The sequence below is a fragment of the Tribolium castaneum genome, chromosome 3 (assembly GCF_031307605.1).
Source record: "Tribolium castaneum strain GA2 chromosome 3, icTriCast1.1, whole genome shotgun sequence".
Classification (NCBI taxonomy): domain Eukaryota; kingdom Metazoa; phylum Arthropoda; class Insecta; order Coleoptera; family Tenebrionidae; genus Tribolium; species Tribolium castaneum.
Window position 1 is genome coordinate 16,776,639 of NC_087396.1, and position 23,303 is coordinate 16,799,941.

The 23,303-nt window shown below is 31.8% G+C and overlaps 4 protein-coding genes across 5 annotated transcripts; 1 reads left to right on the top strand and 3 right to left on the bottom strand.

Moving 5' to 3' along the window:
• Positions 1–3,400: 3,400 nt before the first annotated feature.
• LOC655070 (protein AATF) lies at positions 3,401–4,959 on the bottom strand. Its single transcript, XM_008197340.3, has 3 exons — positions 4,698–4,959; positions 4,512–4,643; positions 3,401–4,455 (listed from the first exon to the last, which is right to left on the bottom strand). Exons 1-3 carry the CDS (start codon positions 4,957–4,959, stop codon positions 3,419–3,421), a joined length of 1,431 nt encoding a protein of 476 aa, XP_008195562.1. The 3' UTR covers positions 3,401–3,418.
• A 200-nt stretch (positions 4,960–5,159) lies between these two features.
• On the top strand, positions 5,160–5,996 carry LOC655003 (U11/U12 small nuclear ribonucleoprotein 35 kDa protein). The gene is made up of 2 exons (XM_961472.5): positions 5,160–5,298; positions 5,345–5,996. The coding sequence occupies exons 1-2, from the start codon at positions 5,293–5,295 to the stop codon at positions 5,921–5,923; spliced, it is 585 nt and encodes a 194-aa protein (XP_966565.1). The 5' UTR covers positions 5,160–5,292; the 3' UTR covers positions 5,924–5,996.
• Jasper (JIL-1 anchoring and stabilizing protein) lies at positions 5,914–8,128 on the bottom strand. Of its 2 annotated transcripts, none has more exons than XM_961382.4 (9): positions 7,915–8,128; positions 7,811–7,866; positions 7,474–7,627; positions 7,320–7,425; positions 7,101–7,270; positions 7,006–7,042; positions 6,226–6,954; positions 6,082–6,177; positions 5,914–6,028 (listed from the first exon to the last, which is right to left on the bottom strand). In XM_961382.4, exons 1-9 carry the CDS (start codon positions 7,990–7,992, stop codon positions 6,018–6,020), a joined length of 1,437 nt encoding a protein of 478 aa, XP_966475.2. In that variant the 5' UTR covers positions 7,993–8,128; the 3' UTR covers positions 5,914–6,017. The 2 variants fall into 2 exon arrangements, with proteins under 2 accessions (XP_966475.2, XP_008195560.1); XM_008197338.3 differs by having other exon boundaries at positions 5,914–6,031.
• Positions 8,129–10,184: 2,056 nt separating this feature from the next.
• Positions 10,185–18,550, bottom strand: Hydr2 (alpha/beta hydrolase2). Its single transcript, XM_064355502.1, has 7 exons — positions 18,390–18,550; positions 18,025–18,208; positions 15,546–15,718; positions 15,314–15,481; positions 11,491–11,677; positions 11,012–11,361; positions 10,185–10,874 (listed from the first exon to the last, which is right to left on the bottom strand). The coding sequence occupies exons 2-7, from the start codon at positions 18,177–18,179 to the stop codon at positions 10,699–10,701; spliced, it is 1,209 nt and encodes a 402-aa protein (XP_064211572.1). The 5' UTR covers positions 18,180–18,208; positions 18,390–18,550; the 3' UTR covers positions 10,185–10,698.
• Positions 18,551–23,303: the final 4,753 nt, after the last annotated feature.

Below are 23,303 nucleotides of genomic sequence, written 5' to 3' on the forward strand. Positions count from 1 at the left end.
TTTTAGAAAGTAAAATAAAAAATACAAACTAGTAGTTTGAACCAACTTTAACGAGTTCGCTTCCCTTCATTGTTAGAATGTTTACGCATATAAAATAAGGAAATTCGTTGCAACTCATATGCAAAAATCGTGTTTTTACATCGGTTTCGGAAGCAGGATTTTCTGCACTTTAAACTCGGTGTGAATAGGAGTTTCTAGCAAATCCAGTAGAATGTACATACTCGCAAATTGGGCACCAACATACGCTTCTAACCTGTGAAACGATGTGAAGAAATCTATGAAAATCGATAAATAAGATGATTTTATAAACATTATAAAATGTTAAATAAAACGGGGAGAGTCTGCTAAAAGTGTCTTTCACTATATCTCAAAAACTAATAGTTACACCGAATTTAGCTATTAAATAATTAATGTTTTTCTCTATGTAGGTATGTGAATTTTTCTACCTTTCCTTATAATTTAAAATAAATTGTATCATTATGAGAATATTAAAATCAATAAATTAAAAAATATGAAATTTTATTTTGTAATGATTTTTTGTGTTATTCTAACGATTCAAGTAAAATTTTTGCTAGCACAAAATTAATTTTTACTTAATTATTTTTTGGGGTTAGCGACATTTTTATACATATTTTTTGCTTGTTCTTAGATGATCATGAATTCATGATATTACACGAAATAACAATGTTTACGGCTACTTAATATTAATTAATTAATTAATTAATGCCAATAATAAGAAATAAAAAACTGAAAAATCTACTACAAACAGAAAAATACAAAGTGTTTAACAACAAACGCTGAATTCTGTCCGATTATTAATTTTTAAAGTAAAGTAAAAATATACTTTTAGCAGACTCACCCTGTATTGTAAAGTGTAATTCATGCATATCGTTCTATACAATATATAAAAATATTTCTGGATAATTACTTGTAAAGGAAATTTTTAATTATTGCGGCATAAAGCGAGAAAGTTTATCCTCATCCGCAAACTTCGTGATTTGATATGTGCATATGTATTGAATAACGATCAATTACCCGTATGTTGCAGCAAAGTTTTGCGGACATTTCACTCAATCATAAAGTGCAATATAATCCCTTCAACTCACTGTTTGTCCTTTTATTAGCTTTAGCTTAAATTATTACACTGAATAGCGGGTATAAAGTTGTGTTGTTTAAAGCATGTGTAATTTCAATAAACGGAAAAGCAAGGTTTCATAATAAGTACAAAGTAGGTATTCGGATTCGGCCACAACAAATATTTGTAGCAGCCCGAAAACAATGCTTTGTGGAGCATAAATGATTGCGAATTAAAACTTCAAACTTCAATTAGGTATAGTCGAATATGATTTATCAAATGTTCTGGAACATTGTTAAAGCGCGTCCCCACGGATCGATATTATTTGTTCCATTAAAGTTGATCCACCAAACTTGAATGAAAATCATCTTAAGTCATCTTGTCTTTCCAAGATAAGTGTCCACAAGTTATCTGTCGCCGTTACATATTTTATGTCCTTTTTGTGTATTCTTTGTTAACTGGGTCCATCAGTAGCGCGCAATAATTAATAATTTATTTGTCCGTCTAGGTTGGAGGACACATGTTTTTTTTAAACTGGTTCTTATGCAGAAATTTCTGCTGATTTCAAATCCAAAGTTATATCTTCATCATAAAAAAGACGCTTTTGTGAAAATTTTTGAAAAACTTAAAATTGGTGTTTATATCGTCATGTCTTCCTTCTGTATAAAGCTAGAAACTTATTTTTTTGCAAAAGATTCCTCAATTAATGTGGATTCTAACGAACAGACACAAGTGTTAGTTTGGGCAAAAGAAAACTGAGATGAAATGAAGCTAATAGACTAAATATGTTTTTGGTGCAAGAATCATTTCGATATCTTGAAAACTCACCAAGTTATTGCAATTTTTTCAAAACGTGCCTCAAAAACGTCTTTTTTAATATGAAGGCAGTTCCAAATCAAAAGATTAACTTCGTATTCGAATTCACCAGAAAATTTTGCATAAAAATGAATGTTCAGTAGACGAGTCCGTTTTTGTGGTGTGTGATCCTCGACAAAAATCAACAAATTAATATGAATGTACGACACTGAATTGAAGCGAGCGCATAATAGAAAGATTGCCGATGTCATAGGCCAGTACCGCTAATTCGTTTTAAGAGTTTTACAAGTAAACGATAGAAAATTTCAAGTTAAAATAAGTACCTCTTTATTTCTAAGAGACTACTACAGGGCCAAAAGTATTTCATTTTCTCTTTAACACTCATTATTGAAGCAAAACAATTTTCAAAAAACACAATTATTTCAGTTTTTATGATGAATTAAATAAAGCACTGATAGCATTTTTAAACATTTTCTCCCTTACATTCCTAGTAGAAGAATGTGTCAAGTAAATAACTGTAATAAAATAAACGTTACTTGCAACGGCTGTAAAACAACGAGTAAAATACCTGAATTCGACTTTCTTAAAATCTTGGTGTACTTAGTTAAAATAAAGTTTCTCACGATGATTTTCATTCAATTTTTGTTGATCAGCTTAAACTGAACAATTAAAATCGATCCGTGAGAACGCGTCTTTATATAAAATGCAAAATGGGAACTCACAGAGATCACACAACTTTATCATTAATGAAATAATTGAAAAAAATCGGTGACTGCGCTAACAAATTCCATGCAAAAAAATGCTTTAAAATAAGACATCATTTGTGTAGAGTAGTTATGTAAGCCAATAGGTACTTAAAAAAATTAACTAAAGTCTTAACAAAAACGAATTAGATAAGAGACAAAGCTTTTTGTTCGCACCTTTGCAGTAATTGGTTATTTAAGCACAATTATTAATGATGTGCCGTTTATTTTTTTTCAGATTGTCACTTGCTTGTTATCACAACCGGTCGTCTCATAAATTTTTGAAATAAAAGAAAAAGCAGCTTATTAGCCATTCCATTTTAACGTGCGGGACACTGCCCCAATTTTAGATTTTTTTTCAAAATTTATCAACAGAATCAGGGAAGTGACTTTTCCTTTATAGGAGCTTTGTATCAGTCAAACTATTTGCAAACTTCAGTGGGAGCGACATATGTAAAATTTCAAATACGAGCAGGAAAAAGAAATACATGACGGATGAGACACAAAAAAAAACCTCATATGTTATAGTTATAAAATTATGTTAATTTAAAAGGTAAATTCCAACAATTATTTTTAAAGTAAAAGGTGGAACTACGAAAGCGAAGAACAAAGGCAGTGTGCAACGACTGCGTATAATGCTATTATCAAGCTTGCACCCATTATAATATAAGAATTATTTCAAAACAATGAGTCGGAGGTTGTGTTTTTTATAAAAAATCTCTTTATGTAAGGGGGATAATGAGTAATGACTCAATAAAAACAAGGATTTATAAAACAATTTATTTTATAAATTAGATGCAGTTTTATTTTTGCCAAAGAGCGAGCTATACAACTCATTTTTCGCGTCATCTGTCCATAAATTCCCATCAATGGGCGCCATAAAATTAACCAGTTTGCTGTGTACAGCATATCGTATTTTGCGTCCCTTTGTAGCTCTTGTGTCGATTTTTCGCTTCATTTTGCTCCTTAGATTCTGTAACTGAATCCACTGGCGACTTAACTGCACTGGATCGCTGACGTCGGCTGACTTGACTTCAATTAGTTCGCGCAAAAGCTGATGGTAGAAATCGTCGTCATCAAAAATCTCGCTATTGTACTCCTCACTGTTTCTATCTTCTGTTTCTTCTTCACCTAGGATGGAGTACTGGGAACGCTTGAGTTGCGTTTTCTTGATAAGCTTATCTTTGTTACTCAAATTGTATTCAATCTGGTCTAGAACTGAGTGCGAAGTGGTGCCCCCTTTGACCACAACGCGCGTTTTGTCGTTCCATTTCTGTATGATGTTGTTTCTGTAATCTTTGTATTTTTTGTGTTTTTCGAAAATTTCGCTTTCGTAATATTCTAATTTTCGTTTCTTCTTGGGAGTATCGCTTACAATTTCTTCTTCGCCGCCTGATTCTTCAACATCTGTATCACTTGGAATTTCTTCATCATCAGGATCTTCAACTTTTTCACTTTGAGCGCTTGTCTGATCCAAATTTTTTGTTTCAGGATACTGTTTATACAGCAATTTTTGTAACAATAGTAGTTTATCTAAGACATCACATAATTTGTTTTTTGTCTCATTAACTTTATTGGAAAAATCGGGATCAGATTGTTTGATTTCTTTAAACTTCTCGGGTTGTGGCATTTTATTGGCAGTCAAGAGACATTTTTGGAGTTGGATTCGTACTTCTAGGAGGTTTTCCCACATTGCCATTTGGTTTCTCACACAAAGCCCTTTTTTAATTTGTTTTGAAACATTCGTGTCCGAAATGTGTTTGAAATTCTCTTCAGTGTTATCATTTTCCGACAACTCCCCATCATCTTCTGATAAATCTTCTGCAAAAATAAAATTTTAACGTTTGTCCTGCCAAAAAAAAAGAAACCAAGCAGACCATTTGATTCTGGACCTTCAGAGTCTTCTTGAGACGATTCTTCTTCCACGTCCTCGCTCTCGCTCGCACTGCCTTTTGTTTCAGTTTCTTCTTCTTCTTCTTCCTTATCGTCCAAACTTCCCAGCGATGCGTCTGTAAAGTAACTTTTGAGCACAAGAATTTTAAAACCAAACATTTGTAACAAACCCTCTGAATCGGAATCCCTCAAATTCTTCCGACTGGTCTTTTTTCCGGCATACTTCTCATCTAAATCAGCTAACAGGTCAATGTTTTTTTGACGAAATTTGCTCAAAATTTCATCTTCTTGTTCGTTTTCTTCAACATCGTCTTCCACAACTTTTGCAACCGTGGCGTCATCAACCTCATCTTCAGGGTCAATACTCGAAGGGGCGGTATTCAAAATACCTGCTATCTTATCAGCTAAAGTTCCAGTCGATTTCTTTTTCATTTTAGGAGAAATTAAAACCAGACACGTTTTTATATTTGGAGGTTATATTATTCTGTCACGATTCCGTCACTACACTCTTTTCTAAGGCACATGAAAGCTATTAAGTTCGAAACCAAAATTATGCGATCCACACACAAAATAACTAATCGTAGCTTATCACAAACAAGTGATGGCATTACGTTAGCTGCAATTTTGAAATTTGTACATGTACAAAGTAAAAATAAACTATTGTTAAAAAAAAATTGAATATTTCGACCAGACACTCATGCGGACACATATGGCAAGGTTCTGACAGGTGACAGTTGTTTAACCTAATTTTTTTCAAACAAGACGATGAGCGTAAGTTATAAACAAACTTTATTTCATTTCTATTTAAATAATTTAGGACTCTTCGGACACTTCATGGTCCCGTTTTGCCAAATATTACGACCCGATAAAAATTGGTTCCATCGACGGCACCGACACGGAGCCCCACGACAAAGGCATCGTCCGAGCCCTAAATTCCGAATACCACCCCAACCGCCACGTTAAAGGCCGTCCCGAGTGCACAATTTTCGTCAGCCGTCTTAGTCTCAAAACCACAAAAGACACAATTAAGGACATTTTTTCCAAATATGGCCCTTTGCGCCGATTTCGTTTAGTTAAAGACATAGTCACAGGGATGCCCAAAGGCTACGCTTTCATCGAATACGAAAATGAGCTCGACGCTGAGGAAGCGTATTGTAAAGCGAATAAAATGAATATTGATGGAAACATAATTTTCGTAGATTTTGAATGTGAGAGGTTATTAAAGGGGTGGCGACCGAGACGACTTGGAGGCGGCTTTGGTGGGAAAAAGGAGTCCGGACAGTTGCGGTTCGGTGGCCGTGATCGACCCTTCAAAAAACCCATCAGTTTGGAGATAAAAGAGAGGCGGGAAAGGAGTAGGAGAGACAGGAGTGAAAGTAGACGTGATCGTAAATAATGTTTTATATTGAAAAGTGTTTAAACATACATATTTTAACAAAAAAAAAATAATAATAAACTAAAAAACTCTTCTTTATGTATTACTTGCAACACTACTGAACGTCTGCTAGAACAAGCGAGTTATTTGAATATCCTATGATTCACTTAATGCCTTACCAACTTTCTCAATTTCACTATCAACCGGACGGTGAATATCAGCCTCTTGTAATTCTTCTTCCTGCTCAAGTCGGTCAATAATAGCTTGACGCGAATCTGTAATTTTATTACAACTAAGAAAATTTCTAAATAAAACAAACTTACATGGCTCGGCACACAAAACAAAAACTTCCCTATTATTCAAATGGATGCAATCCTCCCTAAATTTCCTAACAATGTCATTGAAACCGTCCCAAAAGTTAACAGACCCCGCCGGTAATTTACAAACCGATTTGAATTTCTTATAAATCTCATCTGCCTTTGTCCGTACTTTCTGTGCGTCGTTGTTGAAAGTTTCAAGCTCCTCAGGTGGTAAATTCCACTCTTCTAAATTTCCTACGTATTTTCTCAACCTCCTGATCATCTCAACAACGTGAGAGTGTTTCTTTAGCATAATTTCGTCCATATTTATCTCAAGTAAACTATCCAAGAATTCCAACGCTTTCTTTGGCTCGGCTTTATTTAAGCCGAGACAATTCTTAATTTTTGCGTCAAGTTCAACCAAGCTGGACTCTGCTCTCAATCTCTCTACCCTTTTGTATTTGCTGTTGATCAGTTTCATTTCAGCATCTCGCTTTATTTCAGTTTCAGTGAGATCAAAATCATCGAGGAACGATTCAGGATTGCTCTCTGGGGTTATTTCGCCACTAGTCACTGCATCTTTGAGGAGAAGCACTCTGGAGGCTGTATCACTGTCATAAATAGCACACTCGTATTCATTTTCGAAGTGCAGCGGCCACTTCTTGTGGAGTTTAAGGCCTGCATATTTGCCGGAAGGGAGCAATACCGGAAATACTTGGTTTTCGAAGTAATGGCGTTGGTCAACAGGGCGGGCTGTAGCCGAATAATTACAACAAATCAATGATTAAATCCTACAAAACTTACATTTGTATAACTCTGGTTTTTCCTTAACTGCATCTGCCTGCAATTTGAATGGGCAATTACAGTGATGAAAGGTATTTAAGTGCCAATTGACTCACATAAATAATCCAATTTTTTAAGTTAAGCTCCGAAACTACTTTAATGTTTGGCAAAAATGGCAAATCTTCGTCCACTGCATTATTTTCGTCAGCACTCCCGAATGTCTTGTTCTCAGATTCAATTCTAGACTCGTTAGGACCGTCTACAGCACTTTCACTCATATTTGATTCTAAAAATATTTTTTAATAAGCTACTATTGATATAAACCTTAAAACTACCTCCTTCACTTTCAGAGTTTCTAGCATTACTGCTAACTTTCGACGGAACAGAATCTGAGGATTTCTCTGAGTTACTTCTCTTCCTTTTAGGAGCTGGGGCACCTGCCTGTTGTCAATACATAACAAAAAAAAAATTACCCCCAAATTGACTTACATCAACACCAGACTCATCACCATCTGTTCCGTCCTCAGCAATGGCCTTTTCAATCTGCTCAACAGCGTCTTTGAACTCCTTCTTTTTCGACCCTTTGACCATCTGTTCCTTATTCTTAAGATAGTAGAATATGTCTTCAGGTTTAATAAAGCCCCTAAAAATATGCATTGTTTATTTTTGTACGGAAATATCGCACAAGCTTGTAAGACTCAATAGCAGCTTGTCGGCAAGTTCCTGCTAATTTAGGGGCCCCCAATTAACAAAAATTGAAGTTAAAACCTCCACACTTCAATCCTGTCACAGCCCCATTTAGCAAACAAACAGTAAAGTTACTTACGTCTCTCCAGTTCCGTAAAACTGCACATTGAATTTTTTACCGCTTTTTGCTAAAATCTACAACGAACTTGCACCAATGAAATTAAAACAAACCCAAGAACTTACAACTGCCGGCCAAGCTGGATAGCCTTTGATTTTAGCAAACACTTTGTCACCTTCTTTAAATGAGCGGGTTCGCTTCATTGTTGTGTGAATTTGTGTTATTTTACACGAATTTATGCAAAAAGACGATTTTCAATTTTGTATTTTCGGCGGATTTTTTTTCAACAATAAAAATGGCGTCACACGCTTCGGGAAACGTAGCGCCCCCTAACAACGCATGTGCACAACATTAAAGCGGGTAATTTAAACTACGGATATCAAAAGGTTTGGGTATGAAACGAGGTACAAATTAATAAAACGTTTCCGTCCTTGATAGTTCCGTTAATGTTCTCGACCCTCTGGGAGCTGGAGCTGGCACCTACGTTTTACATGTATACTGTTTGTAGCCGCAAATTTGGACTTGAAAAGTTTCTAAATATTTGTAATGTTCCTTTATAAGAAAATGTAGTTCCAAGAAACATTCTTGATTAAAATAAATGGCAAAATATTTTTTTATTAAATAAAAAGTGTATAAATGAAATTAATACGAATTTTTGATTGTCCATTGTACTGAAAATAAAAAAATATTTTATAGGTAAAAAAATTAAACTGAACCGCTAGCGCTAAAGGTAATAATTTTATTGCATTTGTTCAAACAGAGATTTGTATCGGCACAAATAGGAATTTTAGCGATTTGTCAAAAATTGGTACGTACATACTGTAAAATTCAAACTGTACAAATTTGCAAATCCATAAAACTGCAATTACTGAGGAATCTTTTGCAAAAAAGTTTCTAACTTTGTGCAGTCCGAAGGTACAAGGATGTAAACATTGTAAATGAAAAATTTCTGCAATTTTAAATTTTTGTAAATATTTCACCAAAACGTCTTTTTGATAATGAAAAAATTTTAAATATAAAAACACTTAACCACTTTAAATTCTGTTAATTTGAATAGTATAAAAAATAAAGAAAACATTTTTATGTAAAATTTTATAATGTTTCACAATTTTTATTTAAAACTTTTTTTTGTTAGCTCTGACCGATTTTTTATAATCTTTAAAAACCACTTTATTTTTGTTTTTTCAATCCCTTCTCGAAGCTTGAAACAAAACATTCTTTGACTAAACGTTTCTAAATACTCCAAAGTAACTTACATCAAAAATGCGAGCTTTTCCACAACATTTCGATTTAAAGGAATATTTAACTGGTCTAAAAGTCCGCAATTGTTCCATTACCGTCTAAGTTTTCAAAACAATGGATTTGGGAAAATGGTTGTAAAAAAAGGTTGTATAAAAAAAATATTAAACATTTACCAATTTGCATCCTGTCCCATATTTTTCAAAATTCTACGAATACGGTTACAGATGCAAGAAAAATTTTCCAAAGAAAGTTGTAGAGAACTAAATTTCCAACACAAAAGTCTGCAAGACCATAATCCTATATTCAACCATTTAGGCCTTAAAATCGTGCAAAGACGCTCAAGCGACGGATTTTTTAATTTTGCCGGTGGTCAAGTATTGGAAAGTTAATTTATACATAAACAGTTAAAAATATAAGGATAGTATCGGAGACTTTTTTGTACTAAACTGATTTTTTTACAACTTTGTTACATACACTTTTGTATCTTGAACCATACTCGCAACGTTCGAATAATGTAAGTTGGAACTCAAAATGATAACTCTAAGCGCTAATCCTTTGAGCACCGTTGATGCAAAGAAAAAATTCGTAGAAAATTAAATTGTCTACAAAAATATCCGCAACACCTCAATCTTCTACAGTTTAGGCATAAATTATCTTTCCGCTACTTGACCACCAGTAAAATGAAACAGATCCGTCGTTTCAGCTTCTTTGTGTGTCTTAGAGGCCTAAAATGTTGATAATAACAATATGGTCTCATAAGAAGATTTAGTTCTTTACCATTTTTTTGCTAACATTTTTCTTGTATATTTAATCGCATTTGAAGCGTCTTGAAAAATATAGTACGGGGCGCAAATTTTAAATAACTTTTTCGCATGTTTCTTATGAAGATGTTAGTACTGAGTTTTTCTTAATCTGTTAAGAGTGCAAAGCTTAAGATTTCTGTATTTCTTCTTAGTTATTAGTGAATTGGTTAGATTTAAATTAATTTAAAACAGTTTGGCGCCGAGACAATGCCTCATCATTTTTACTCTGCCGTACTTATTTATGATTATTTTTGAGAAAATCCTGCGATTTTGTATTTCGTTTCGTCTCGTAAGTTATAGTACACTGTAATTCAAACCTTACCAGTGGCGTAGTGAAATAAAAGCCCATATTTTGTGAAATACGTTTTATTCATTTTTTACATAAATTACAATACAGTTGTTACAGATAAAATTCCATTTTTGGTGTAGTTTAATAAAATTTAAAAAATACAATTTTTTAGACTTTAAATTGATTAAAATGATAAAACAAATTTAAACAAAGCCGCTCAATAAATCACAAGTGTCCGTTAATCAATGTACAAAGTTATAAAAATATCAGTAATTAAGTAAAACTATCCTATGTATCACATTAAGTACAGGTGAGAATGATCGGTGCGTGAGCACCAAAAATGCCAAAAACGAGATTGAGCCCCGCTCAAACCTCCTCTCACTACCTGTCACATAAACTAATAATACTATCAAAAGATAAAACATTCAAGCCATCGCTTCAACTTTGTATTTAAGTCACGTTCATCTAACAATAAATACAATAAATAAATGCGCCGTGTATTCAATTCCACACGTTTAAACACACACACATAAATGCAATAATTTGGTGGGCGATAAAAGAATCACATACGGTGCCTAAATTTGGGCCGACTTCATGATCGAATCGTTATAATTGAGCGCCAGACTTCCGACCAGTGCGACAAGTGTGCGGTCCAACCAGGTGACAGGGTTGGGGTAGATCAAACCGCCCTCGTAAAAGCCCAAGTGCCCGCCGTGGGCCAACTCCAAATAAAGCATATTGTTTTTCTCAGCTAAAAACACAAATTCGCACATCAAAATCGTGCCAAAATCAGTCGCAACAACATAATGAAAAACCTTGAAATCCTTAGTGGCAATTCAAAATTTTATATGTATTATTCAAAAGCTGTTAAATAATTGCCATACTTACAAGTTATCGACTTGATGGGCTCTAGCAGCGGCTCTGGAACAATCGGATCGTCTTTAGCATTAATAAAAATCATTGGTTTGTTTATGTTATTGAGGTAATTGATGCTAGAACTCCACGAATATAATTCGGTGATCGAATTAAATTCGTGAACTTTTCTAGTGTAGGCTTCGTCTAGTTCGGGAAGAGTCGCAGCGGAAATAATCTCGTGCTCGTTGAGCTTGTACCGATTCTTCACTTCCTCAGACAGTAGGACTTGGCGATGCTTTAAAATAATGTTCTTCATGTTTTCAGTCATGATGTAAAGATAGAAACGACGGAAATTTTGCCAGTTGAGTAACCATTTTGTTCCCCTGTGGAAATTCAGGTCGGCTTAGTTTATTTATTTTAGCATGTTTACACGATTTTTTGTGCTAATTAAAACATAAAGCGATTAATGAACTCGACAATTGCGTCAGACAAATTCAATTATTCCTACTTACTCGATAGCACAGTAGCCTTGACATATCGAAATTCCGCCGATTATGTGCAGAGGCCTCTCCCTATCCAGTTCCCCCATATATTTGGTTACTAAATTACCACCTAGACTAAAGCCTACGCAAACAATTCGGGTGTTTGGGTGTCTGCTAATCAGACTTGAGACCATTTCATGGTAGTCGTTTGTATTACCTGAAAGTAAATTTCATATTTTCGATTTCACATTCATTTAAATAAAAATTTCTAAAACAGACGCTCGCTTAATTGGTTTCAAACAAATAAAAATCATCGACCTCCCAATTGACATGTCAAGTGAATTAATTTGTGACCTACTTTATGAGGATTTCAAACGTAAAAATGCATTTCAAATTAATCATTGTAAAGGAAAATATGCCAAACGAATCTTTTTTTTTAATTTGAGAAGTACACACCATTTTTTCTCACCTTGTTGTAAACGGTATCAACCAGTTGTATATTTACATATGGGCTAAATGGGCTACAGCTCAGGGTACAAAAATATCTTTATTTTGATAGAACATAGCTAGTAAATAAACGGGTTGCATTTTTTAAAATCAATTGATCAGATTTGTTATTAATTGTTTGGTTAAAAAGTTTAAAAAAGTTTCAATTCATAATATAGAAAATTCACGAAGAGTAATGATAGAAAAAACCTGAGTAGTACACAATACAGAAAAATGTCTTTGAAAAAAGTCAGCGACAACGTAAAAAAATTGTAAAAATGGCTACCTTTTTTTATAAACTTAAACTTTTTGAATAAAAACAGGGTAATTTTCAGAAAATAAAAGAAACATTAAAAAATCTAGTGTAGGTTTGATGACTACAAGATTTTATTATTTAATTAATTTTTAGAGAATTTGTTGCTGAGTAACTTGACGAAAATACTAGCGGCTAGCCCCTGCCGGTCTACAACTGTTCGCTCAGTCGAAATGTTGCGAGCGAGGTCGGAACAGTACGAACGGAGACCATAACGGACTTCTCATTTCAGCTGGGCATATTGGAATAGTGGTTTTTATGGAAATATGTTGCGCGTGGCTGGGGCTTCGCCCCAGTTAACTAAAAGGAAACAAACCCCACGACCAATTAAACTCGAAAACGTGGAACTCGAAACGTGGAATAGTGTTTATGTTTATGAACTGTACGCCACCCTAGCTCCATAAAAAAACACTATTCCACGTTTCGAGTTCCACGTTTTCGAGTTTAATTGGTCGTGGGGTTTGTTTCCTTTTAGTTAACTGGGGCGAAGCCCCAGCCACGCGCAACATATTTCCATAAAAACCACTATTCCAATATGCCCAGCTGAAATGAGAAGTCCGTTATGGTCTCCGTTCGTACTGTTCCGACCTCGCTCGCAACATTTCGACTGAGCGAACATTTGTAGACCGGCAGGGGCTAGCCGCAAGTGACGAAAATGACCAATGTCATATAGTGTATACAGATTTTCAGAAAATCTTTAACTAAATGGACTATATTATACTTTTAAGGTGGATTTTACAATCGTCAGATAAACCCTGTATAAGTTATTCGTAAAATAATTGCTATGGTTACAACTGTTACAACAATATATTTTTCAAAATTTATCCCCAAGATAATTTTATTCGACGATTATAAAATCCACCATTAGACAAATTACGGCACATAGGTTTCAACAGCTCGCTACTCGATCTTTTTACTTCGTATCTTCTAAAGATTAAAGGTATAAAAATTGTTTATCTGCTAGTTTCGTACCAACTTCCAGAATGCCCCAAGACTTAAACCTGAAACCGTTACTTTTTCACTTATTTATAAATGACATTACTTCAACAGCTACTCGTTACAATCTTCTATTTGCTGATGATTTTAATAAACTTTATAAAGTAATAATGACTGATAATGAGTGTCAAGTCTTGCAGAGTAACATTAATATTCTCAAGTGGTGCGAAATTAATAGATTAAACTAGAATATTTTTAAATTTCTTATTAGGTCTTACACAAATTAAAAAAAAGTATATGATATAGCTATCATATGAATTAATGAGCACACTTTACGAAGAACAGATACATTTTAAAATTTAGGAATTACCTTCGATAACAAACTTTTGTTTGTGAATCATATTACAAATAGTGTTATCAGCTCGTTTAAAACTTTAGGATTTATTTATTGTAATGGAGTGTTATACTAAAAAATGAAAATTTTTATATGGATAGCCAACAATAAAATAGGCGACCCATATTTTTTTTATTTTAACCAAAGCTCAACCGTTTTAGAGAAAAATAATTGAAAAGGTGAAAATTCCTGGCCTGACGTCAGCAATGGCTGATTCAAAAAGCCAGTCACAGAACTAGAGATAGAAAACTTGCCAACAAAGAAAGCTTGAAAGACGTACGTCTTTTATTTATTTCTGCCTCTGTTGTTTTACATACGACTTCAGATGTGCTGCAGGAGCAGTCATTTTACCAAAACACAAACTCTTGCAAAATATTAGCACACAACACAGTCACAATCGACAACGCACAGTTTTGACGTTTGTATTTGACGTTTACCAGCCCAAACGTAGGTCGTAGCGTAAATTGTATGCAGCGAAAAACTGACGAATCATTAGTCGAGACATTGCTTACGTCACAGCGCAAATTTTCTTTTATTACTAAAAAAGTACCGATTTAAAATAACTCAGACCGATATACTAGACATCATTTTGTGTCTACTTACAGAATCTGCAATTTCCAAAAACTTTTACTTTTGAGTATAACACTCCATTGTGAAGAGTTTACCAACTTAAAAGTCCTAAAGGTCTTATTTTTTGCCCTTGTGTTTACCAAGTTAGAATACTGTGCGACCATTTGGTCACTTTTATACGCTATACATATAAACCGTATTGAATCTGTCCAAAAAAAAATTCCTTTAAAACTTTAAAGGATATTTAATGTCAATTCTTAGGAATCAGGAGAGTTACCCTAAGTATTGCATTCATACATAAATTACTGAACAATAAGATAGATTGCATTAATTTGGTGGATACTATAATTTTTCTAGTTCCTAGTTAACTCATGGTAATTTATTGTATCCATTGTAATACTAATGTTGCTGTGAAATTGCCGTTGTATATGTTATGTGCAGCAATTTCAGCAAAATTAGCAGTAATTGTGATATTCATTTTCATTCTTTTAATTTCATAAAAATCTTATATTTCATCTTTTTGGGGCTTAGGTTAAATTTAATAGTAGACATTAAATTAATTTTAATGTTAGTTTTTTACCTTTTGTCTTACCCTTATATTGTTTCTAGTTTTTAGTTTAAAAATATATTAAGAATATTACAGAAATTTAGAGGAAATCAACTGATAAAAAAAATGAAATTTAAAGAATACATATTTACTGATTTATTTTTATTAGATTCCAATGCTCGAAAATCAATAGAATTTGTTTGATGTTAAAAAAATTGATTTCTGTAACTGTTGTAGAGCAGTGTATATTACACTAATAAGTCTAACATTTTTCAAGCAGTTAATACAGTAGTTTAACAAATCATTTGAAGTGAAAGGATTGGTACCATTTTAAGTTTTGAAGAGTGATTTGTATTACAAAGAGTTTAAGTGCTACAAATTTTCAAGTACAACTGTGAATAAAAATTGTCCATTATGAATTTGTAAATTTTTCCTTATTTTCCAAATTATCCAATAAATGTTTGGTGGATCTAAATACGCTACTGGTATCAACTGTTAAAAAACAAACGTGAACTATCAAAATATTTGCATTTTAGAATAAAAAAGTGTTTAAATTTGTATTTTTATCGTTTTTTAATCTTAGAGCCATAATCAATATTGTCCTTACCGTAGCTAAATATGCGTGGGGCCGTGACCGGTACGCTCTGCAACGCCCCCACGTGGTTCAAGACAGCGCATCTGTAGCCGTGACATTGAGCCCAATGAACGAAAGTGCGTATGTAAACACTCTCGGAGGTATTTCCAATGCCTGGACATATGGCGATCGATACGTCGTCTGTTACAAAAAATGTAATTGTGTCAATAAAATGTTGATCGAGTTTTAAATAGAGTAATATCACCTTGGAAATTTGTATCTAGAGGTTGGTACATGTCGTAAGTTAATGTGGTCCCGTCGTCGAGTGATAGAAACACTCGTTCGCCTATCGGCCATGGGCACTTTACCCTGCCGATGACGCTGTGGAGGATGGTCTGGACATGGCCGCTGAAGCCCCATAGCCGCGTCGGAATGTATCTGGAAACGTTAAAAAGTCAAGTAAAATAAATTTACAATTTTTTCCTCCATCTAATAAATGAAACAATTTTATGATCTATAAATTTCAAGCGTACGATGAGATAATAAGATGGAAAAATACACAAAAAGATTAAAAATAGATAAAACAAATCTTTATCCTAATTAATTTTTTCATTAAAAATATTATTTTCAAAATGATAACAGTACATCTCTTAGTTTTATCAGTGATTCATTATCATAAATCTGGATTATTAGGTAATAAACTTGTTTCTGACTCATGGTGTGATGTCATTAATTTATTCAACGAGTTTCAATGCCAATGTTATGTAGATAGGTCGTTCTGCATCACGATTTTTGTTTTTTATTTATTTTCTGCCTTTATCCGACTTTATTAAGATTTGTGGTTAATAATTTAAGTAAAAAAATTACAAAATATTCCTCTGAGAAGTATTTTTTTTCCTTTTAATACCGTAGTGCTAATCAACAAGCGTACAGTGACCGAAGGTTGTTGTAAGTTGAAAGCAATGTAAAAGGGTACACTAATATGCGAATAAAATTTAAATTAATTACACAAAGTAAAAGAAGTCGAAAGAATACACTAATTCAGAGAAAGATTATGTGAATGACACACAAGAGAAAAGTAATAATAACATATGAAGGGTTCAAAAACCAATCACCTTAAGTCACTTTTCATCAAGTAACTTTGTGACTACACTACTTTTTCGAAAGTCAATCAATCTAAAACCTTCAATAACAATTCTGTTTTACACCTTTGGAAGTTTTACTATATTTTTATAGACCAGATTTTAAAAATGCTTAATTAAATCATTTTTTTATTATTTAATTTACACTGATTCGTTTCTGAACTTTTCATATGCAGTAATAATAACAGTATTTATTCAGTTATAGAGTATTAGCCAAAAAAAATCGCCATAGTAAGTCGCCATTAAAAAAATACAAGAATTAAAAAAATAATTTACACAAAAAACGCTTATTTCATACTTTTCATTCATCTGTTACACACTTTCTATCTTGTTACAAGGAATAACGACTAGGTAAATTTTAGTACTAGGTAAAATTTCCGTTAAAATATACGACTCGTTTTATGTTAAAATTTAATGCATTTTGCGACAAAAGAGTTTTTTTGTTGTGGATTTAAAATCAGAGAGGATAATCATTTAAATTAAGAACTGAACAGCACAACAAAATTATATTCTAATTAACACATTATTTAAGTGATTATTATTTTTTAATGTGATCACATTATTTAAATAAATAATTTTTTGGAACTTCTAATTAGTCATCATTACTTCATCAGCTATCTGAACCTTTCTCCTCTTGTACACTTTCTTACATGATTATGATAAGGTTGGCAGTAATTTGGAGCCATTCATGTATTTTTTTTTCTTCAAGAAAAAATTAAACAAGTAATTAATATTAAATAAGACGACAAGAAAGTGAATATGATTAAATTTCTCCAGAGGTATTATTATTCTCAAAACAATCCAACATACAAGCTTCCGATAAAATTTATGACAAGACTATTAAAATCCATTAACTGGCAATATACTACAATAGAAAAAGTTATTACCACAAAAAATGTTAGATACATTTTTGGAATTTTCATCACATAAATTCAATTTTTAAAATGCTTGGCTAAATGTACAAAAATATTCAGTAAAGTAGGAAAGGGAAGGAAAATTTCATTATATCAGGAAGTGTAATCTGTTGTAATATCAAGCTTGTGATACCTGATAATAATTGCAAAACACCAAAAACAAAATAATTTTCCATTATGCTCATTGATTAGACACTGAATCATCAAATTATGTCAGATAATAGACCTAAATGTTTGCCATTCCAAATGTTTTATCAGTTGAAAAATTCTCCGAACGCCGGTCACGCTCCCATCTCATGTTTTCGTAAAAATAGATTGTGATCAATGAATTTTTAATTAAACACTCTCACACGTAAATAGAGCCGTGTGGGCTGAAAATTGGAGCAATTATTTCGATTCGTCATCAATAAAATCTAACTGAAGCAGCGTTCCTTCATTGCATAATTCATAACAATGTTTTTCGCCAATTCCTGCGCTACTTTGGATGAAACTCACTAATTAACATAAAAAAGGCTTTCACTATATGATTTGAAAGCAAGTTCTGTTCCGCAACCCAAATAATTCCGACAACCTTGCCGCCGCATTTTCGCATACAATTTAATAACATTGGCCTGAAAATCGATCAGGAACCTTGGCCCCTGTCAAAAATTCGAGAAACTTCGCGCGAAACACGACCACCCCTACTTACGGTTCTTGGATGAGGGGTGAGATTTTGAGGATGGTTTCCAGAAAGTTCTTATCACCGCACCATATCACTGGCTTTTGTGGTTGGCTGTTGACGTTGAGTATCCTGAACAGGATACACAGGATAACAGCGATTGCGGCTAACAGGGCTGTCGACATGATGGCGAAGGAACGCCCTAATTGAGCTTCTAAAACGAACACCTCGTACAATATTTGCACCGAAACTGAATGATAAGAAGAATGGAACGTTTTAGGAGTGGGAACACGAATTTTTAAAGCTTGACGATGAGATCATCTAGGAGATCTCGAAGGAATGAAGGAAAGTGTGCACATGCTCTTTCGCTACTTTTTTTATGTTGTATACGTCACCTGTCAAACTTTGTTGTAATTTGTCGTTTGTGTGTCGCGTTTGGGGTAATCCATATCACTAACGGCACTATAGTAATCACTTTTTTGCATACTTTCGTTTAAACTGAATTGAGAGGTCTATAAGTATTTTTTTTTAGTGGTTAGGAAGGTTTTAACCTTACTTTTTCAGCTGATCGAAGGATGCTCGATGAGTGCGCATGAGCATAATGCAGGACCGTAATAAATAAAAAGTTTGACATGGACAGGCATCCCGAACTGATATAGCCAAATCGAGCCCTCACTGAATTAGGTTTTACTGATGATGCGGATAGATGGCCTTAGTGTTTTACGGGAAAAAGAAATCCTATTGGCGGATTTAAAATTTCAGATTATTGAAGAAAAACGTGGTGCCGATGCGCGGCTGACAAGTAAAAATTTCACAAACGTCACAAATTTCACAAATTTGAGTTTTATGAAATTATTAGTTTGTGAAATAAATAAATACGACACAGCAATAAAATACACCTACCTTCATATCGCTTCTACGTTGGCTACCGTTTGTAGCATTAAAAAAAATAATAATAAAAATGAAACCAAAAAAAAAATAATAATAAAAATGAAACCAAAAAAAATGTTTATTTGCATTAAATTTTGAGCAAGCCACTTTCATTCATTGAAATTAAAGGCAAAATTTCGTGGCAATAAATTATTTGAGTGGTTTATTTTATTTATAGTTACTGTATTTAAAATGTGTCACTCAAAATATTACTTTTCAATACCGCATTTAAAGATTTTAATTGCAATTAAGTTTTATGAAATTATTGGTTTGTGAAATAAATAAATACGACACAGCAATAAAATACACCTACCTTCATATCGCTTCCACGTTGGCTACCGTTTGTAGCATTAAAAAAAATAATAATCAAAATGAAACCAAAAAAAAATAATAATAAAAATGAAACCAAAAAAAATGTTTATTTGCATTAAATTTTGAGCAAGCCACTTTCATTCATTGAAATTAAAGGCAAAATTTCGTGGCAATAAATTATTTGAGTGGTTTATTTTATTTATAGTTACTGTATTTAAAATGTGTCACTCAAAATATTACTTTTCAATACCGCATTTAAAGATTTTAATTGCAATTAAGTTTTATGAAATTATTAGTTTGTGAAATAAATAAATACGACACAGCAATAAAATACACCTACCTTCATATCGCTTCCACGTTGGCTACCGTTTGTAGCATTAAAAAAAATAATAATAAAAATGAAACCAAAAAAAAAATAATAATAAAAATGAAACCAAAAAAAATGTTTATTTGCATTAAATTTTCAGCAAGCCACTTTCATTCATTGAAATTAAAGGCAAAATATCGTGGCAATAAATTATTTGAGTGGTTTATTTTATTTATAGTTACTGTATTTAAAATGTGTCACTCAAAATATCACTATTCAACATCGAATTTAAAGATTTTAATTGCATTTAAGTTTTATGAAATTATTGGTTTGTGAAATAAATAAATACGACACAGCAATAAAATACACCTACCTTCATATCGCTTCCACGTTGGCTACCGTTTGTAGCATTAAAAAAAATAATAATAATATAAATGAAATAAAAAAAAATGTTTATTTGCAATAAATTTTGAGCAAGCCACTTTCATTCATTGAAATTAAAGGCAAAATTACGTGGCAATAAATTATTTGAGTGTTTTATTTTATTTATAGTTACTGTATTTAAAATGTGTCACTCAAAATATCACTTTTCAATACCGCATTTAAAGATTTTAATTGCAATTAAGTTTTATGAAATTATTGGCTTTTTGAAATAAATAAATACGACACAGCAATAAAATACACCTACCTTCATATCGCTTCCACGTTGGCTACCGTTTGTAGCATTAAAAAAAATAATAATAAAAATGAAACCAAAAAAAATGTTTATTTGCATTAAATTTTGAGCAAGCCACTTTCATTCATTGAAATTAAAGGCAAAATTTCGTGGCAATAAATTATTTGAGTGGTTTATTTTATTTATAGTTACTGTATTTAAAATGTGTCACTCAAAATATCACTATTCAACATCGAATTTAAAGATTTTAATTGCATTTAAGTTTTATGAAATTATTGGTTTGTGAAATAAATAAATACGACACAGCAATAAAATACACCTACCTTCATATCGCTTCCACGTTGGCTACCGTTTGTAGCATTAAAAAAAATAATAATAATATAAATGAAATAAAAAAAAATGTTTATTTGCAATAAATTTTGAGCAAGCCACTTTCATTCATTGAAATTAAAGGCAAAATTACGTGGCAATAAATTATTTGAGTGTTTTATTTTATTTATAGTTACTGTATTTAAAATGTGTCACTCAAAATATCACTTTTCAATACCGCATTTAAAGATTTTAATTGCAATTAAGTTTTATGAAATTATTGGCTTTTTGAAATAAATAAATACGACACAGCAATAAAATACACCTACCTTCATATCGCTTCCACGTTGGCTACCGTTTGTAGCATTAAAAAAAATAATAATAAAAATGAAACCAAAAAAAATGTTTATTTGCATTAAATTTTGAGCAAGCCACTTTCATTCATTGAAATTAAAGGCAAAATTTCGTGGCAATAAATTATTTGAGTGGTTTATTTTATTTATAGTTACTGTATTTAAAATGTGTCACTCAAAATATCACTATTCAACATCGAATTTAAAGATTTTAATTGCATTTAAGTTTTATGAAATTATTGGTTTGTGAAATAAATAAATACGACACAGCAATAAAATACACCTACCTTCATATCGCTTCCACGTTGGCTACCGTTTGTAGCATTAAAAAAAATAATAATAATATAAATGAAATAAAAAAAAATGTTTATTTGCAATAAATTTTGAGCAAGCCACTTTCATTCATTGAAATTAAAGGCAAAATTACGTGGCAATAAATTATTTGAGTGTTTTATTTTATTTATAGTTACTGTATTTAAAATGTGTCACTCAAAATATCACTTTTCAATACCGCATTTAAAGATTTTAATTGCAATTAAGTTTTATGAAATTATTGGCTTTTTGAAATAAATAAATACGACACAGCAATAAAATACACCTACCTTCATATCGCTTCCACGTTGGCTACCGTTTGTAGCATTAAAAAAAATAATAATAAAAATGAAACCAAAAAAAATGTTTATTTGCATTAAATTTTGAGCAAGCCACTTTCATTCATTGAAATTAAAGGCAAAATTTCGTGGCAATAAATTATTTGAGTGGTTTATTTTATTTATAGTTACTGTATTTAAAATGTGTCACTCAAAATATCACTATTCAACATCGAATTTAAAGATTTTAATTGCATTTAAGTTTTATGAAATTATTGGTTTGTGAAATAAATAAATACGACACAGCAATAAAATACACCTACCTTCATATCGCTTCCACGTTGGCTACCGTTTGTAGCATTAAAAAAAATAATAATAATATAAATGAAATAAAAAAAAATGTTTATTTGCAAGAAATTTTGAGCAAGCCACTTTCATTCATTGAAATTAAAGGCAAAATTACGTGGCAATAAATTATTTGAGTGTTTTATTTTATTTATAGTTACTGTATTTAAAATGTGTCACTCAAAATATCACTTTTCAATACCGCATTTAAAGATTTTAATTGCAATTAAGTTTTATGAAATTATTGGCTTTTTGAAATAAATAAATACGACACAGCAATAAAATACACCTACCTTCATATCGCTTCCACGTTGGCTACCGTTTGTAGCATTAAAAAAAATAATAATAAAAATGAAACCAAAAAAAAAATAATAATAAAAATGAAACCAAAAAAAATGTTTATTTGCATTAAATTTTGAGCAAGCCACTTTCATTCATTGAAATTAAAGGCAAAATTTCGTGGCAATAAATTATTTGAGTGGTTTATTTTATTTATAGTTACTGTATTTAAAATGTGTCACTCAAAATATTACTTTTCAATACCGCATTTAAAGATTTTAATTGCAATTAAGTTTTATGAAATTATTGGTTTGTGAAATAAATAAATACGACACAGCAATAAAATACACCTACCTTCATATCGCTTCCACGTTGGCTACCGTTTGTAGCATTAAAAAAAATAATAATCAAAATGAAACCAAAAAAAAATAATAATAAAAATGAAACCAAAAAAAATGTTTATTTGCATTAAATTTTGAGCAAGCCACTTTCATTCATTGAAATTAAAGGCAAAATTTCGTGGCAATAAATTATTTGAGTGGTTTATTTTATTTATAGTTACTGTATTTAAAATGTGTCACTCAAAATATTACTTTTCAATACCGCATTTAAAGATTTTAATTGCAATTAAGTTTTATGAAATTATTAGTTTGTGAAATAAATAAATACGACACAGCAATAAAATACACCTACCTTCATATCGCTTCCACGTTGGCTACCGTTTGTAGCATTAAAAAAAATAATAATAAAAATGAAACCAAAAAAAAAATAATAATAAAAATGAAACCAAAAAAATTGTTTATTTGCATTAAATTTTCAGCAAGCCACTTTCATTCATTGAAATTAAAGGCAAAATATCGTGGCAATAAATTATTTGAGTGGTTTATTTTATTTATAGTTACTGTATTTAAAATGTGTCACTCAAAATATCACTATTCAACATCGAATTTAAAGATTTTAATTGCATTTAAGTTTTATGAAATTATTGGTTTGTGAAATAAATAAATACGACACAGCAATAAAATACACCTACCTTCATATCGCTTCCACGTTGGCTACCGTTTGTAGCATTAAAAAAAATAATAATAATATAAATGAAATAAAAAAAAATGTTTATTTGCAATAAATTTTGAGCAAGCCACTTTCATTCATTGAAATTAAAGGCAAAATTACGTGGCAATAAATTATTTGAGTGTTTTATTTTATTT

Bases quoted from the DNA above. Each gene is read 5' to 3' on its own strand.
- Jasper (XM_008197338.3), bottom strand. From the start codon at position 7,992: ATGAAGCGAACCCGCTCATTTAAAGAAGGTGACAAAGTGTTTGCTAAA. The intron at 6,955-7,005 runs GTAAGTTTTGTA...ATTCGGCTACAG, and splicing joins AAAACCAGAGTTATACAAAT to CCCGCCCTGTTGACCAACGC. The intron at 6,178-6,225 runs GTAAGTTTGTTT...ATAAAATTACAG, and splicing joins TGTTTTGTGTGCCGAGCCAT to ATTCGCGTCAAGCTATTATT.
- Hydr2 (XM_064355502.1), bottom strand. From the start codon at position 18,179: ATGTCGACAGCCCTGTTAGCCGCAATCGCTGTTATCCTGTGTATCCTG. The intron at 15,719-18,024 runs GTAAGTAGGGGT...TAACGTTTCCAG, and splicing joins TCACCCCTCATCCAAGAACC to ATACATTCCGACGCGGCTAT. The intron at 10,875-11,011 runs GTAAGTATGGCA...TTGTGTTTTTAG, and splicing joins GCCCATCAAGTCGATAACTT to CTGAGAAAAACAATATGCTT.
- LOC655070 (XM_008197340.3), bottom strand. From the start codon at position 4,959: ATGAAAAAGAAATCGACTGGAACTTTAGCTGATAAGATAGCAGGTATT. The intron at 4,644-4,697 runs GTTTGTTACAAA...GTTACTTTACAG, and splicing joins GAGGGATTCCGATTCAGAGG to ACGCATCGCTGGGAAGTTTG. The intron at 4,456-4,511 runs GTCTGCTTGGTT...TTATTTTTGCAG, and splicing joins TGAAGGTCCAGAATCAAATG to AAGATTTATCAGAAGATGAT.